At 43.8% G+C, this 14,831-nt stretch overlaps 1 protein-coding gene across 3 annotated transcripts in view; it reads right to left on the reverse strand.

Annotated features, from left to right (window-relative positions):
- MCF2 (MCF.2 cell line derived transforming sequence) overlaps positions 1–14,831 on the reverse strand; it is a 64,416-nt gene that overhangs the window by 12,692 nt on the left and 36,893 nt on the right. For all 3 annotated transcript variants that reach the window (XM_087749071.1, XM_087749072.1, XM_087749073.1), the window contains 13 exons: positions 14,470–14,589; positions 13,095–13,286; positions 11,460–11,651; positions 11,138–11,309; positions 7,931–8,019; positions 7,268–7,356; positions 6,957–7,023; positions 5,013–5,128; positions 4,829–4,898; positions 4,375–4,467; positions 3,946–4,038; positions 2,821–2,946; positions 1,779–2,000 (listed from right to left, as the gene is read on the reverse strand). In XM_087749071.1, coding sequence (XP_087605197.1) covers positions 1,779–2,000; positions 2,821–2,946; positions 3,946–4,038; positions 4,375–4,467; positions 4,829–4,898; positions 5,013–5,128; positions 6,957–7,023; positions 7,268–7,356; positions 7,931–8,019; positions 11,138–11,309; positions 11,460–11,651; positions 13,095–13,286; positions 14,470–14,589 — 1,641 coding nt within the window. The remainder of the gene's footprint in view (positions 1–1,778; positions 2,001–2,820; positions 2,947–3,945; positions 4,039–4,374; positions 4,468–4,828; positions 4,899–5,012; positions 5,129–6,956; positions 7,024–7,267; positions 7,357–7,930; positions 8,020–11,137; positions 11,310–11,459; positions 11,652–13,094; positions 13,287–14,469; positions 14,590–14,831) is intronic.

A 14,831-nucleotide genomic window follows, 5' to 3' on the forward strand; every position in this document is an offset into this window, starting at 1 on the left:
AGATCACCTACTATGAGGGTGCAAAGGAAAGTGCCAGGAATAAACATATTTAAGGTCTGTTCATTCATGTTAGTGGATTTTAAAATTCTGCTTCCTCCCCCTGACCAGGATTTACTGTCCCTCAGCTGTTGGTTCACTGCAATGCAGACCGAGGTGGGTTAGCGCAAAGCTCTGGGATGCGTTCATCGGCATCACCTTCCACGGCGGTAAGAGCAGACTGATTTACGTGGCATTGCAGCGAGTTATGAACCTGCATCCTCTAAGCTACTGAATCTCAGCTGAAGAGGTATTTACCACTCAATATTTTACGCAGTATGTAAAATATTATCCTGAGGGGTTCTTTAGTTTGTTTTACAGACATCCAGTTACACAGCCTCTATGCAACAGCTTGCTGTAATTCTGAATCCCCAGAAAACATTCTTGCAAAGGAAAATAATTTCCTGATGCTATCATGAATGAAACACATGTCAAGCTCCAGAAACATGATTTCACCCTCAGGACAGCAATTCCAAAAATGTGTGTGTGCGGATGTAATCCTGCAGCATCCATGGATTCTCTAACCCCAACCTCTCAGCATGGCAACACAAACAACTGGACACTGAGCCCTCTGGAGGCAAAGAAAAACCCTGGCCACGTTGCCTGGACTCCTGAACACGAGATTTTCTCCTCCGAGCAGGCTTTCCTCATGCCATCTCTTCAGTTCTTTCAAAAGCACGTATGGTAAAACAAGTACTACAGGGAAAACAAGCTCTTCAGAAAGAAAATGATGCTGCTTGGGAAAAACATTTAAGTACCTAAACATATGGCCTGGGATTTGGTTTTAATACGCAATTTGTAACAGGCACTGGAGCTGAACAGACTTATCTCCTTTTACATGGCTTTCCAAATACTCGTGGCATCTCTCTCTCCAGACCCCGCTGAGATCAGGGACCTGCAGCACCTGGGCCTGAAGGCTCTGCCTCCAAGTGCCCATCTTTTTTCCATTCTAAGATATACCCATATTGGGTTTTTATTTATCAAGAAAAACAAGGCAGAGTACTGAGACAAAATGCTGATGCTAGAAGTGCTCATCACACGCAGTATGCCAGAAGGTCTCTTTTAGAGGCAGTTTGGGATTTTTATTGATAACAGTTGGCATTTATAGGCTTCGGACAGTTGTTTATGTCCCTCATACTTTGCCATAGGCTACTCTCTTCATCTGATAATGTACTTTTAGCTGCAGTTAGAGCCTGCCAAAGAAGAAAGGCAATAAGAGAGGAAGAAGAGTTACCTCCACATCCTCCTGGTGGGGAAACAGGGCTCAGGAGCAGCCAGGCTCCTCCAGGCTGTGCACCAGACAGATCCCAGCCCAAGGGACCTCCCTGGGACCAGGGGTGTGAGGAGCCCCTTGCTCTCCCAGGTGGGCTGGGGAAGGTGCAAAGGGCCTCCCCAGTTTTATTCTCTCACCCCTGCTCCTGGAAACCGGACTAGGTGAGGGGGGAAGGCATGTGCTCGTCCCTGGGACTTGGCCACAGCACCGTTTCCCTGGCAGATGCCAACACATATGTGACTCTGAGTCCATGAGCTCTCCCAGCTGCTGCTTCAGCTATGAGGGTCCTCACAGCTAATTACAACCAACAACCTTTCATGGGCATGGCACTTCTATACAGGGCACTATAACCCTTAATAGCAGAAAAGCAGAAAACAAGCCACTGTGTGAGAGGAAAGATACTCTCTGGGTCTGCAGAGTTATTGGTTTACAATATACATGGCAACGGCCCAAACTAAAAAGTCCTTACTTTCAAAAAATGCTTAAAACTGTAAGATGAAGTTTTGTCATATCCGTCTCCATGCTCCTCTCGCTTCTTGCAGAAGACCAAGGCTTTCTCGTACAGGAACAGATGCCTCTGCATTGGCTTGAACCTGGCAAGATCCTTCATTTTTGTTGGACCTTTTCGGTGTCCTGTCCAAACACTGAAAGATCCTTGCATCAATACTTTCCCCAGTTCAGTCAGGTCACCCTGGTGAGAGTATGACAAATAAAAAAAGAAAGAAAAAGGCATTAATTACAATGTAAGAGGACTGTCCAAACAATGACGGGCGATGGGGCCAGCCCTGTTCCAAGGCACATCACTCTAAGAATAGGTCTTCCTGGAAGGATCAGATGATCTTTTGGGAGTGACGCCATGGTGCCAGGAGGGAAGCAGAGGTCCCAGACGCAGGGCTGCAGCTAGCCTATGTGAAGGGATACAAGTCAGTAACTGGAAGAACCAGGAAAATGGGAAAACTCTCCAGCTCCTATGGAAGTCCAGGTCAAGGGCTCTGGCTACTTCAGTGGGTGAGGGCAGATGAGATCTGAGCCTGAACTGAGGTCTCAGAGGATGGACTTCTCAAGCAGGCCAGGACTGGCACCAGCAGCTTAGAAAGCCAACCCCGCACCCTTCCCTGAATCCCTAGGAAAGACAACCACCGCAATGGGCAAGGATCAAAACCAGCCTTAGAGAGTATTTAGTTAAATGTTGAATGAGAAACGCTGTGAAGACACTCCAGGTGAATTATAAGGTGAGTCACGAGAGAACTGAGGTGCACGCTGGAAAAATACTCTCGAAAACCACAAGGTGGCAAGTGTGGGCGCTATGCGACTCGGCATGTCCTTCGGATGCGGCTATTTCCCAAAGTCCTGAAATCAGATGGAAGACTGTCACCTGTAAGAGCTTCCTGATCCCATTCACATTGTAGCTGTTCTAGTATAGTTTTTAGCTCATACATTCTGGGACACTATCCATTCCCAATGCATCATCTGGCCTTGTGCAAGGTCTCTCATTACCCAAATCTACTCACATCATATCCTGTTATTGAAATCTGATGCATAGAGTCATTCACTGACTTTAGCAAATCCAACATTGCAACCAGAGCTTCTTGAAGTTCCTGAACTCCATCACAGCTCGTGCTGTACTTTAGCAACTCCTGAAAATAGAAATGGAAAAGCACGTGTTTGCACTTGAACAAAGCAGACTTTTCCATCTCACCCAAAGTTTCCAATGCCCAAGAGCAACCTACACTGCCTGAGTTTCTTTTTTCATATGTCACTGGAAAAAAGACTCACTCTAAACCACAGTCATTGTGAGGTGTGGAAGAGATCACTGAAGCATGGCCCATTTTTTCTGGGTTTCCTTAGGGACGGTGTCAGGTTATAGAGCGGCATCACGCTCATCTGAGTTCTTTGTGTTGTGTTTTCCTGCTCAGTAAGAAACGGAAAATAAGGCTCAGGTTTTCCATCAGCTGCCAATATGTCATATATGCCTTCAAATGAGGTTGCAGCAGATGATTGTCTGCAGACTGGCAGACACAAGGAACTGATTTTATAAAATCCAGAGCCTTCAAGTCAATAAGCAGAAGACAGAGTTGGGAATTACACCACTGATATAAAATTACTTTCATTTCAGACCTCCTCTGCCCACTTACAGCTTCTTGTGTAACTCATCCCTCATTCAAGAAGCTGGAAGGTGGGGTTCAGAAGCCACTACCCCACTGTTGTTCACACCCTGTAAAGTGGGAATAACAACACTGCCCTGTCTCAGACGGGGGACACAAGAATAAATGCACTAAAGATTACAGGCACTATAACAACCTGAGGAGAAGAAGAGATGCATCAATATAATGTACTTCATTCATCATACTCTTATGATCATCTCTGGTTCAGTTTTCTTAGAAGTGCTTCTGTCATTTTGTGTCTCTGAACAGTTTCAAACAGTCTTTCTCCCCCCAAAAATGGCTTATTAAAAGCACTTGTTCCTTTTCCAGGTATGTGAATTTTCTTCCTCACTGAAAGTCACTATGGAGGGCCAAGATAAGCAATATGTAATCTAAGGCTTGGTGCTGATTTACAGGTAACCTTTCATTGAAAAATAAAACAAACCAGAAAACAAATCTCCTGATGTCCTTTCAAAGCAGAATATGAAATACCTTCAGAAGTAACTGGTATTTTGTCAGGCGCTGCACTGGTTTGAGCAAATAGGAATCCAGCCCGAGTTTGTGCTCTAATTTTCTTTGGCATTCCTGGAACAAAGAATTCAGATCAAGTAAGTTCTGCACCAACTGTAAGTAGTTATTCCAACAGCATGACTAGTATGGTTTGATGACTTTGAAGATTTCATGTAAAAATGTCATATGGTGCCTATAACTAGAGAAATTCTATATAAACGTGTAAAATAATATAAGAATGGGTCTGCCTTCAACTCCTTGTGTACAAGAAACTCCAAATGCTATTTTTGTGAGGCTTCCATGCGACGGTAAACAGAATATGCTGCAAAATCACTGGGGTGCTGAGGAGGGTGTTTAGGACAAGCGAGTGTCCCAGGACGATGCCTGCCTTGGCAGGAACAAAGAGCTCACCTGGAAGAAGGTGCTTTCGGAGCACTGCCTCCACAGGGACTCCGACCGGGGCTTGTTCTGGCAGTATTTCTCATACATCTGGAAATCCTCTCGCTGTAAGGGAAACCAAAAAGCAAGTCACATGCATGCACACAAACCTGCTGGGCAGCCAAATAAGGTGAACACCCCAACTCTAAATTTGCTTTTATCTCTGCTGCTACCCGTAATATCTAAAAGTCACAGAGTTTGGGTGAAAGAACCACTATTGGGAATCGCAGCAGACCATGGTGTAGTCACGACTGCTGCTCTCCCCCATCTGCCACTGGCCATGCACCTACGCTCCCTGCCTTGCTGTTGGTATTGCGTATCAAAAGCATCTCACTCAACTGACATAACTGAGATGTTGCAGAGTGTGACAAATTGGGAGAAACATTGGCCTTCAAGGCTGCTTTATATGTGAAAATGAGTCACCCACCCTGTCTAGGAAACAAAATCCCACTCTCTCGGGTGCTCCCAGGCAGCTTTCCAGACTGTGCAGGAAAATTCTGCAAGAGATGGGAGAAGAGACAAAATGCAGTGGTGAGCAGGGTACGGATTGGGTATTTAATCATTATAGGAAATCAGTCTGATAAAAAGGGGAAATAGAGCCAGGATCATACTTGTTGTGGAAGTCATATATCTCGGGCATGTTTCCGAAGAGGACATCCTTCCTGTTCCTCAGCACAGGAGGCATGAGGATGAGCATGGCGGGGTTATCCATCTCAGCTCTGTAGCCCTGCAGGATGCAAAAGGGGCTCATCACTCAGTTGGTAAGGCCTTGGGTTGGCATGTCCTCGGAGGCAGATGAAAAAGGGACGTGAACAGACTTTCAATACAATCTGCTTTGTTTCAAAGTGCAACATCCCTTTTATTTCCTTATTTTTGTCCCTAAACCCGTCTTTCAGTCCCCAGGCATGCAGGGGTTGTGGTCCAGCAGGAGATGGCTTGGGATGGCTACCGTGGGGCTGGCCAGCACTGCCAAGATGGTCTCTGTTCACTAAAGGGAAATTGCAGCCACTTTCTCCTTGCTATGGCCTGACTGTGGGATTGGTCCCGGAGGAATACTTGTCTGGGTTGAACACATCCGCTGCTATGACCGTGGAACACAGGAGTGGCAAGGTCCTTGTAGGGGGTATGCAGTTACACAAAACCTCAGGAGAACCGGTGCACGAGGTGACTTGTTACAAAGCAGAGACAGCTTGAGATCAAATACCAAAATCAATGGGCTTTTTGCTCTTGTACAAGACCTGCTGAGCACTAGGGTCTCACTCTTCTTGATGCCTCAGGATTTCTGTCCTCTGTGGCTCCACCTGCCTCCTGAAATCACAGCCTCCCAAACTGGGGAGGAACTGGAAGGAACACCGCTGCACTACAAATTGTTGGGTGGAACTAGGAAACAATGCAAACCTCCTCTCAGTAACATCACATCACTGCGCCAATGCAAAAACATTCACCAGATATGGTAAACATCCTAACTGTAAGGTAATGAGAAGGCGTGGCCGGAGCTCAGGACCATCGCTGCATAGATGACATCAAGAAGGCCATTAGCCACAGCTCAAGCTGGCCATGCTAGTCATCAAGCGTTGCACAGAACTGAGGTCCTCTTAACACGAGTAGCAAAAATGCTTTTGCAAAAATGTATTCGGCATGTACGGCATATCTTCTTTGGCTTTCCAAATTAATCTCTCACACTCACTATGGTTGGAATTGGTATTCCTTACGCTAAGCAGGCATTTTGTAGTGGATTAAGGATGCAGTACAAGATAAGTATCTGGAAAATTAGTCATTTATATTTAACCACTGCAAGCAGGCTTCCCTCTTTAAAGGAAATACTATCTTCAGAAAACTTAAGTCTATCTGTCCATTTTTCTCTATCTAAACTTGATATGCACAGTAATAAATCTGTGTACCTGCCAACCACTTTATCATACGGAGTGTGGTTCAACAAAAAAACCAATCAGTGCAGGGCAATTACATGTAACTACCTGCAGTCCAACAGATTTATATCCTGCTTGCTCCTGGGTGAGAGAAAGGCAAGGGAGGAGAGCTATTTAACAGCCAGTTTGTTTTGGCCATCAGCAAGAGTTATTTTGGAATAAAGTGTCTAAAGTGACAGTATGAGAAATTATAATCTGGTTTCTAAAGAAATGTGCTTTATACATTCACAAACTTCACAGTATTGAGACAGAATCCTCCCAAGGATAAAACACAAGCTTCTTTCTTTTGTCTCCAAAGGCAAGAGAAATTAGGGAACAGTTAAAGATAACAGCTTTTTGTACATTTTTCCAGGCACTGATAAAACTAATTACCAGAGCTTTTGTGTACAAACAGAAGGCTTCTCCCTCATTCTAGATGAAAAGCTCATCCTGACACCAACTGTTCCTGCAGATGCCTCCAACAAAGAAAAGCTAAGGAGAAAACTTGAAAATTTATGACTAGCTTGGGATCTAACAGTTTGGTAAAAACCTGCCCCAACACATTTTGCTTAGTTTGACAGAGTGGCGGGTGCCCTTTTGTACAAGTCACCAGGGAACAGTAATGAGCAATCTGAAGAAGTCACTCACCGTCAAAACAGTGAAGAGTTCCTCTACGTACACTCTCTCAGTTTCTATAAGCTCATTTATGACATGGCTAAAATAAAGAAAAAAAAAAGAAGTATATTACTTTTATATCTGTAAAAAAGCCACAGGTAATCAGTGCAGTTCAACTAGCCCAAAACATAGTGCGATCTCATGAACAACCAACATAGGGATGATACAACAGGTAAAAGCACAAGAGAGAACACCTAGGTCAGGCTGGAGGAACACATGGATGGGGCAAGGACTGGCCAGAAATAATCATCATTTTGAGTGATGTAAACAGGGTGAAAGCTTACCCTTTTAGTATATCTAAGTTGTCATCACTGTCTGAAATAAAAGACTGCAAGGAATTCCGTTTTTCCTGATAGTCGTGCATTACTTCGATCTGGAAGAGAAATGGGATGCACTGGGAAGAGCTGCAGGGAGGTCACTGCAGAGGCAGGACGAGCCCAGGCCCTGATGCTGGCATGGGAACTCCTTGGAGAAGGATGAAATACACTTCCTTTTAAGAAACCCTTTGTGACACAAAACTTTAAAAGAGCATAGTGTACAATGGGTAGCCAATTACTTCCAGAAATTACTCTGCTACATAAAATCTGAAAATACTGGTAACATAATTCATTAGTGCAGAGACCAGAGAACAGTTTCCACAGGGGAAATAACTGCGGATGGGGAGTTTTCCTAATAGACATCACTGTTATGCAAAGAACAAGTTCAGGGAATAACACACAGGAAATCGATATCTGTTACTTGGAAAAACAATCTAAGATAGATCTCAGGTGCTGGACTAATCCAACTAAACCATACAGCTACGAAAGGTGTTTTGGTTTGGTTTTTTTTTTTAAAAAGAAAAAAAAAAAGCGCATCTTCAAATCCAAAGTCTAAGTACAATCAATATTTAGAAGGGTTTCAGTTTTTCAGCGTATATAACTCATTTGGATTACATGAATAATTTTTACCTTGCGAGAACTTAGAGTTTTTCTTGATGTTTTCTTCCCAGGGAGAGAGAGATCAAATGAAAATTTCAAACTGGAATTAAAATCCACACCTTGGGTAGAAAAAAAAACGTAATTACATAATGTACACCTCTAGTGAAGGAGACGATTCAGACAGAAACTAATAAGTCACAAAGAAAAATGGGATACATTTTAAGAATGAATAATTAGTTAGCTAATACTACAAGGAAACTGACAAAATAAAGGATATCTCAAGCAACAGTACTAATAGCAGATAACACAAGTCACACTGATGGTCATAAAGGCCATAAAGTAAAAAGTAATCAGAAAAAACAAAATGTCCATTAAGTGAATACTGTAATCAAAACCTAACAAAGTCTGTGAAGCCTGTGCAAATGATAGAAAACAATAAAATCAAATAAACTACCAAAAGGAATATCACCTACTGGGATACTGTTTTAAAGTCCTTTTATGAACATAGGGCAAGATGCTCAGCTGGTACAAACTGTTCCTCCACCTTGGAAGAATTTATTGATATTGTCAGTAAATAATCACAAGTTGTAATACTTTGGGTCACAGAGGTAGACTGGAAGTTTAACAATAAAACATCAATCTCCCCAACGAGTTATATGGCATCTTTCAAATACTTCTTACTCCTGAATAGTCAATATGGCAATTCTTCACCAAAAGGGTCTTTTCCCCCAATATGAATGGCAATAATTAATTTCTCCAGCATCGTGCCGGCTCCAGCCTCAGCGACAGCTCCACATGCCAGGCTGCAGCCCCAGTGGCTGCACCAAATCCTGAGATGGACCAAAAATAAACGCGTTCTGATGTGCAATATTCACCTGGGTTACAAATAGAAAGAAGAGGCTAGCAAAGTGAAAAAAAAAAACCAAACTGGACTAATGAGCTATCTTTCCATTAGGGTGAAAAGAGGTATCACAGCATATATGAATGCAACAGCATCTGTGTCTAGATCGAAGGTTTGAACAGTGCTGACACCGAAGAGCCACCTTTTGTGAAGCAGAAGACGTAGGGAGAAAAATGGAAGCAGAGGAATGCAAACCCACGTGGAGAGCAAGCCCCGCGTCTTCAGACGGGGCTGTTGTAAGATCAAGCTCTTACACCTTATCACACCAACGAGGCCTTAGACCTCCACGTGTAAACACGCCGAATGAGTAAGGAGAGAGATCGGGACGCTGGAGAGCAGATCAGAGGTGTCCATGGGGTGTGCCCCATCACGGACAGGAAAACCCAAAAGAAGTGAGGACTTGCCAGTGGTCCTACTGGGAGATTCCCCCTGGGAGGAAGGGAACACGGATAGGAAGTTAGACGGGAGATGGTCACCAGCTGCAGCTCCATGTTCTGTGGCACGAGTGACTTTACTCCAGCACTCGGGCTCCGCCGCAGCCTGCTGTACAGCTGCTGCACATCTCACTACGCTTTATGGCTCAGGACAGGATAGGTTTACTCTTTTTTCCCCAAAAAAGCAACTTCAGAATTAGAACCACATTTATCAGACAGGCTTCAAATCCAAGGCAAAGATGAAAGAGGAAGCATCTGTCCTCAGACAGAAAAAGAAGCCGGGGGAAACAAAAGAAAGAAAGAAAAAGAGGACAAAAGTAATGTGCTCAGAGGTGGTTTGGTTTCAATCCACACCATAAAACCCATCCACCTCAAAGCACTCCCAGCGGAGCCCAGCATGCGTCTTTGACACTGCACATCACGCCAGCAGGCCTGCAGCATTTTGATGTTTCGTGTCAAACAGAGGCCTTATTAAAAAGCTCTCTTGGCATGATCTATCCAAAGAGGAGCCTTTTGTCTTTCCCCGCTTGCTGGCTATGCTCCTTTCAACACACTTGATCATCTCTTTCAGGAGGAGAATTAATGGAGGATACCTGTGCTTTGCAGGTGACTGAGGGTCTTTGCTAGAAAAATGTGCATCCCATAAAGGCATGAAATAAGTCCAGCCGATTGATGATGGTCTCACAACATCTGACAGCGATGGCCACCCATTTGCCCCTACTCTTAAAGTCAATAATTCCTCCTTAACACTCTCCTGTTTCTCGAAAGCTGGAAAAGTTACATTACGTAAAGTGGGCAATACTCCAATTTAAAGACTCAGAGCTTTTTTCCTGATTGAGGAGGGAGGTTCAGAGAGCAGTGTGGTCTAGGGAAGGTGGCATCGGCCTGGGGAAAAGGAAGTTTTGGGTTTATTTGCTTCACTGGCCTGCATTTTGAGCAGCTTAGCTCCCTTCACTGCATCTAGCTTCATGCCCATCCCTTCACTAGCTTGGTTTTTTACATTAGTCGCTGCCTGAGCTGGAGCCACTTGTACTGTTTGCATGGCACCTGCTACGATTCACCATAACCAAGATTCATTAATTAATCTTAAAACTTTTGTGTTAAAACACAAATTTTTAATTGCTTTATACAGTCAGATCACTGAATTTAATATTCCCACATAACTTAGCATGTCCCTGGTTTAAAATACATGGATGTTACTTTGGAGTACTTTTTAATTCTCATACATACAGGGCTGCCAAGGATGAAAGTTTTAACGTTATCATTTAAAGTTAACATTGTGCCACATCCCATTACCACAATCAAGGCAGAACATTCAGCGAACTCAGCTCAACCAGAATTTGTACTTTTATGGGCATTAATTATTACACAACTGGGATTTAAGGAAGACATTCTCAAGGAATCAAAGGGAGTTAAGCATCCAGCTCATCTCTGTTCATGAGATTTGAGCTCCTCATTTCTCCAAGCTCCTTTGCAAACATCAGTCTAACTTTATGTCAGTTCCAGCTCAAGACAGTTATGGAGACTGCCACAGAGAATAGGTATGCTAATAAATTTATAAACCTTGCCCTTGTTCCCTGTAGTACTAATTCACCATTTTTCAGCCCAATAGGATGCTAGTAAAGCAGAACTGGAAGTATGTGCTGTTTACAGCTCTCTTTTTTTCACTGAGTAGGAAGTAATAAACACCAAGCAACCAGCCCCATTCTTCACACAGGTATGGGAAGCTAGACTCAAAAATTGGAGAGATAATAAATCATCTCATATACATTTAGCATTATACAACAACTCTGTCTCAGCCAGTAAGGTCCAGTTGGTTTCTCAAAACCGTCCTTAGCCTTACTCTTCCTGCCTCAAAGCAATATTATAATCCAAAAATACCATAAACTTAGAATATTTTACCATGTTTAGGAGAGAATAATGGTGATTTTGCTCTTGGTGGATTTTCTGGCCGAGGGGCTACTAACTGGACGGGCCGCACGTGTTTATCCAACAGCTTCTTGAAGCAAGACTGCCGATTCTCAAACATGCTCCGAACGTTTTCAAGCTTGACATGCACTGACTGTATCTGGCACTGTAGAGAGTGAAAAAGACTCCCGTGATCAAATAACTATCATTATTTTGCATTTTGGCCCAAAACAGAGGACTATAAAGCTGACAACACCACAACACAGTCTGATCTTGCTTTTCATTTGTGTAACAAGGAACTGGAGGGGTTGCTTACCTTCAATTCAGATGTTAAGACTGACTCAAAATCGTAGTGTAGGGCTTGGGGATCATAGTTTAAGTAGGCTGAAGAGCTTTCAAGAAATCTTTCTATGTCCTGGAGAGCTTTCTGAGCGCCTTCTTTAGACTGGCACTTATCCATCTGCTGGTTGGCGAGCAGGTAGGCACCTTCATCGCAGCACTGCAGAGCCTGGTAACAGCACAGGGCAAAGACGGGGAGCGAGACCATCAGCGGCACCCCTACTAAATCAAGGTTCCCATGAGGAATATCATTTACTGGATCTGTATTTTCAACATGGAGATAATTAGCACTCCTAAAGAGCTCAGCGGCTATTGCATTTTGATGAGAAAGTAGAAAGGCCACATTTTTTCTGGAGGGTGACTGCAGTCCTCAACATACCCAGCCAAGATGTGCTCCCACTTGTACCTTGATAAAACCAGTGGTATAACTGACGCAAAAGCACTATTTAGTGCATAGTTGAACCAAATGATAAGCAGATCTTTATTTCTCCAAATCAGAAAGCTGAAGGGGGCACTACAGAGTTTACAACAAGACAGGCAGGTTTCTTGAGATAAATGCCTGGCTCAGTGCAGACCTGAACTGCGAAAAATGCTCAAAGTAATCACATTCATGTTTAAAAAAAAAAAAAAACAAGGATTTTAAATTGCAGTTTAAAGTTGTACATTTAACATGCACAAGTAATAGATGAATGCCAGGCGGGGGTTCAGTTGGCACTTGTACACTGTGGTGTGCACAGGCATGAGAAGATGCTGCAGCCAAGAACGACAGAGGACCTCCAGTGCTGTGAAGGGGAAGGGAGAGCGTAGAGAGCAGGACCACGGTGTGCTCCAGCAGAGCCCATGGGCTAGACCACCAGGACTGCAAGGACCCCAGGAGAGGACACTGCCCTGCAGCTGAGAGGCTGCTGAGGAATCGTCCGTCCCCACAGATTAATGCAATATTGAAGTGGGGCATACAGAGAAAAAACCCAAGTTCCCTAGTCCCCCAAAACAGTGAAGTGGAACAGGGTCAAACTTCGCTGCTTCTCTTAATGGGCTCAAGCATATTACAGTCGTGTGCCTTCTGGCCTAATTAGCATGAATTTCCCTAAATGAATTTTTGATGCCGATTAAGATATCAAAGAGCGTTGGAGCCACATGACTCCACTTCCACGCTAGCACACAGCAGCTGCGCCTATCTAACAATCTGTCACCTTATTTTACAGTGAGCTATGTTAATTCTTAATAAATCACTAACAAAAAAAGGCTGGAGTTTATCTGAAAGCATTACCTCTATTGCACTGGGTATGAAAACCTCAAAAGTCAATTAACACATGGATGCACCATGAAAGGAGGAGCAACAGCAGCAGCTGAACTTTAGTGTTTGGAATTGTCCCCTGCAGATGCCCATCTCTTTCTGCTGACTATTCACAGCACCAGCAGATATCTGTTTGCTAACTTAACCAGCTAAGTGAGGGGTGAAGCACTCCCCCAGCCTCTGAGGCACTTTCCTACCATGAACTGTTGACGCAAAGCTGCAAATTCCAGATGCTTCCAGCTAAGAAGTGGAGAGGCTAACCCCATGGAAAAGCTCACTATCTCTTTCTCAGGGCACTATGTCTCTGAACTCTACCTGCTGAAGGCGTGTATGAAGATCCAAGGTCTTCTGCAGCCGCAGCTGCTTCCTTTTGATCTCATCAGACAAGACATCAGAATGGTGCCGCAGCTCGTTGCATTGCTGGCAAATTAAGTTGAGTGCGTAGTGATGATTTGCTGCTAGCTGGTGTCCGTGTAGTATCACCACCTGAGCCTTCCCTATCAGATCCTTCAGTGAAAGGAAGAGAATGGATTGGACACTTACTGAAATAATGCCAAAATATCTACATGTAACAACATGCACTTTCTTGTCTTACCAGTTTTCAGGTACACATGGAGATGACTGCCATTAGGAGTAGCCAGAATGGGTGGCTTACGCAGGATAAAATGGCACCCATCATCTGGGAAAAAAAACTTTTGCTATCCAAAAGGAGGATGAAGAAGAAAACAGTATTTCACCAAACTAGCAATGCTGTGAATGGCTGCTGGCAATGTATTGCTGCCATCTCCAAGGACTGCACTCTAAAAAAAAAAACGCAGCTGATGTCCAGTTTAGGCATACGATGCTCAGAAGCATGAAAGGGAATTGGATCGGTTCAGGTCTACGGTGAAAATAAACCATCTCTTTGCAGCAAAGCTTGATGCAAAGAACATGCTATCTTGTCTGCACATCTTAGTCAGTGTAATGGTTACGTCTCCCCCAGGGTTGGCTTTCTGCTGGGACTGCTCCCCTGCTGCACCCTGTCTGCCTGGCCTTTTGTTCCTCCTCACTCTCTCCACAAATATTTCTTCCAAATGGCCAAAAAGCCGTAGACCTTTCCCCTAAGACTCTTATTTTCAAAGAAGCCTCTGGGGGTTGTGTCCAGATCCCTCAGGACCTCCACTAACCCTGGCCCACTTGCCAAGCACATCCCTCTACAGAAGTCACATCTTCAGTTGGGCTCCTGTGAATCATCTCTCTTCACTCTTCTTTCCCCTGCATCTCTTAGTCTTCATCCATATGTTATGTTCAAATCACAGACATGTCAAGATAGCAACTTTTTTGCCTCTCCGTGCGCCTGGTAACAAGTCTCTGCCTATTAGCACTGCTAAAGCACTTAACATATAAATAATTCTTCTTTTAGCTCATTAACTCCCACACCTCCCCTATGTTCAGACGTTTATCTGTTCTGGATTTTCATGGTGGCTCAGCAATTTATTTTAACTATGATAATTAAATACCCTGTTCCTGGCTTTCAGAGTGATCACAGCATTGCTGCGCAGAGCAAAGACATGAAATCAATCCTTTTGTGCAGCCACTTACCAACGAATTACACCAGAACCATGTAATTTCAGAAAACACCTCCTACCACAAATACACAATGTGCCTCCTGTGTTTCATTAGTGCCTCTTTCTGTGAAAGATTGTCTCACCTGAGCCATACCATCGAAATGACCCAAGTCCTTGAGCCTCTGTTTTACTTGGGGGACACTGTCGCCAGTGTCGGGCAGCTCCGCTTGCTGACCCATTAAAAATTCAATGGCATTCTTGACCTAGACACAAAGAAGAAGACTGCTGCAAAAGGATACAAAGCATAGGCAGAAAATCATTCTCAGACCAAAATTAATCACACTTTAGCTAAGACTGCTAAATCCAATAATAAAACTAGTGTCCAAGAACTAATTTCTAAATTCAAAGATGCTTCTATCAGCAAAATCTATGTGACTGCAGGGCAGAGATAACTAAATTAGCTCTGAATGAGGAAGCACAGTGGTCTCCCCAGGCTAACTAGACC

Source organism: Nipponia nippon, unplaced genomic scaffold (genome assembly GCF_047370975.1).
Source record: "Nipponia nippon isolate SJK-2023a ecotype South Korea unplaced genomic scaffold, ASM4737097v1 scaffold_12, whole genome shotgun sequence".
Classification (NCBI taxonomy): domain Eukaryota; kingdom Metazoa; phylum Chordata; class Aves; order Pelecaniformes; family Threskiornithidae; genus Nipponia; species Nipponia nippon.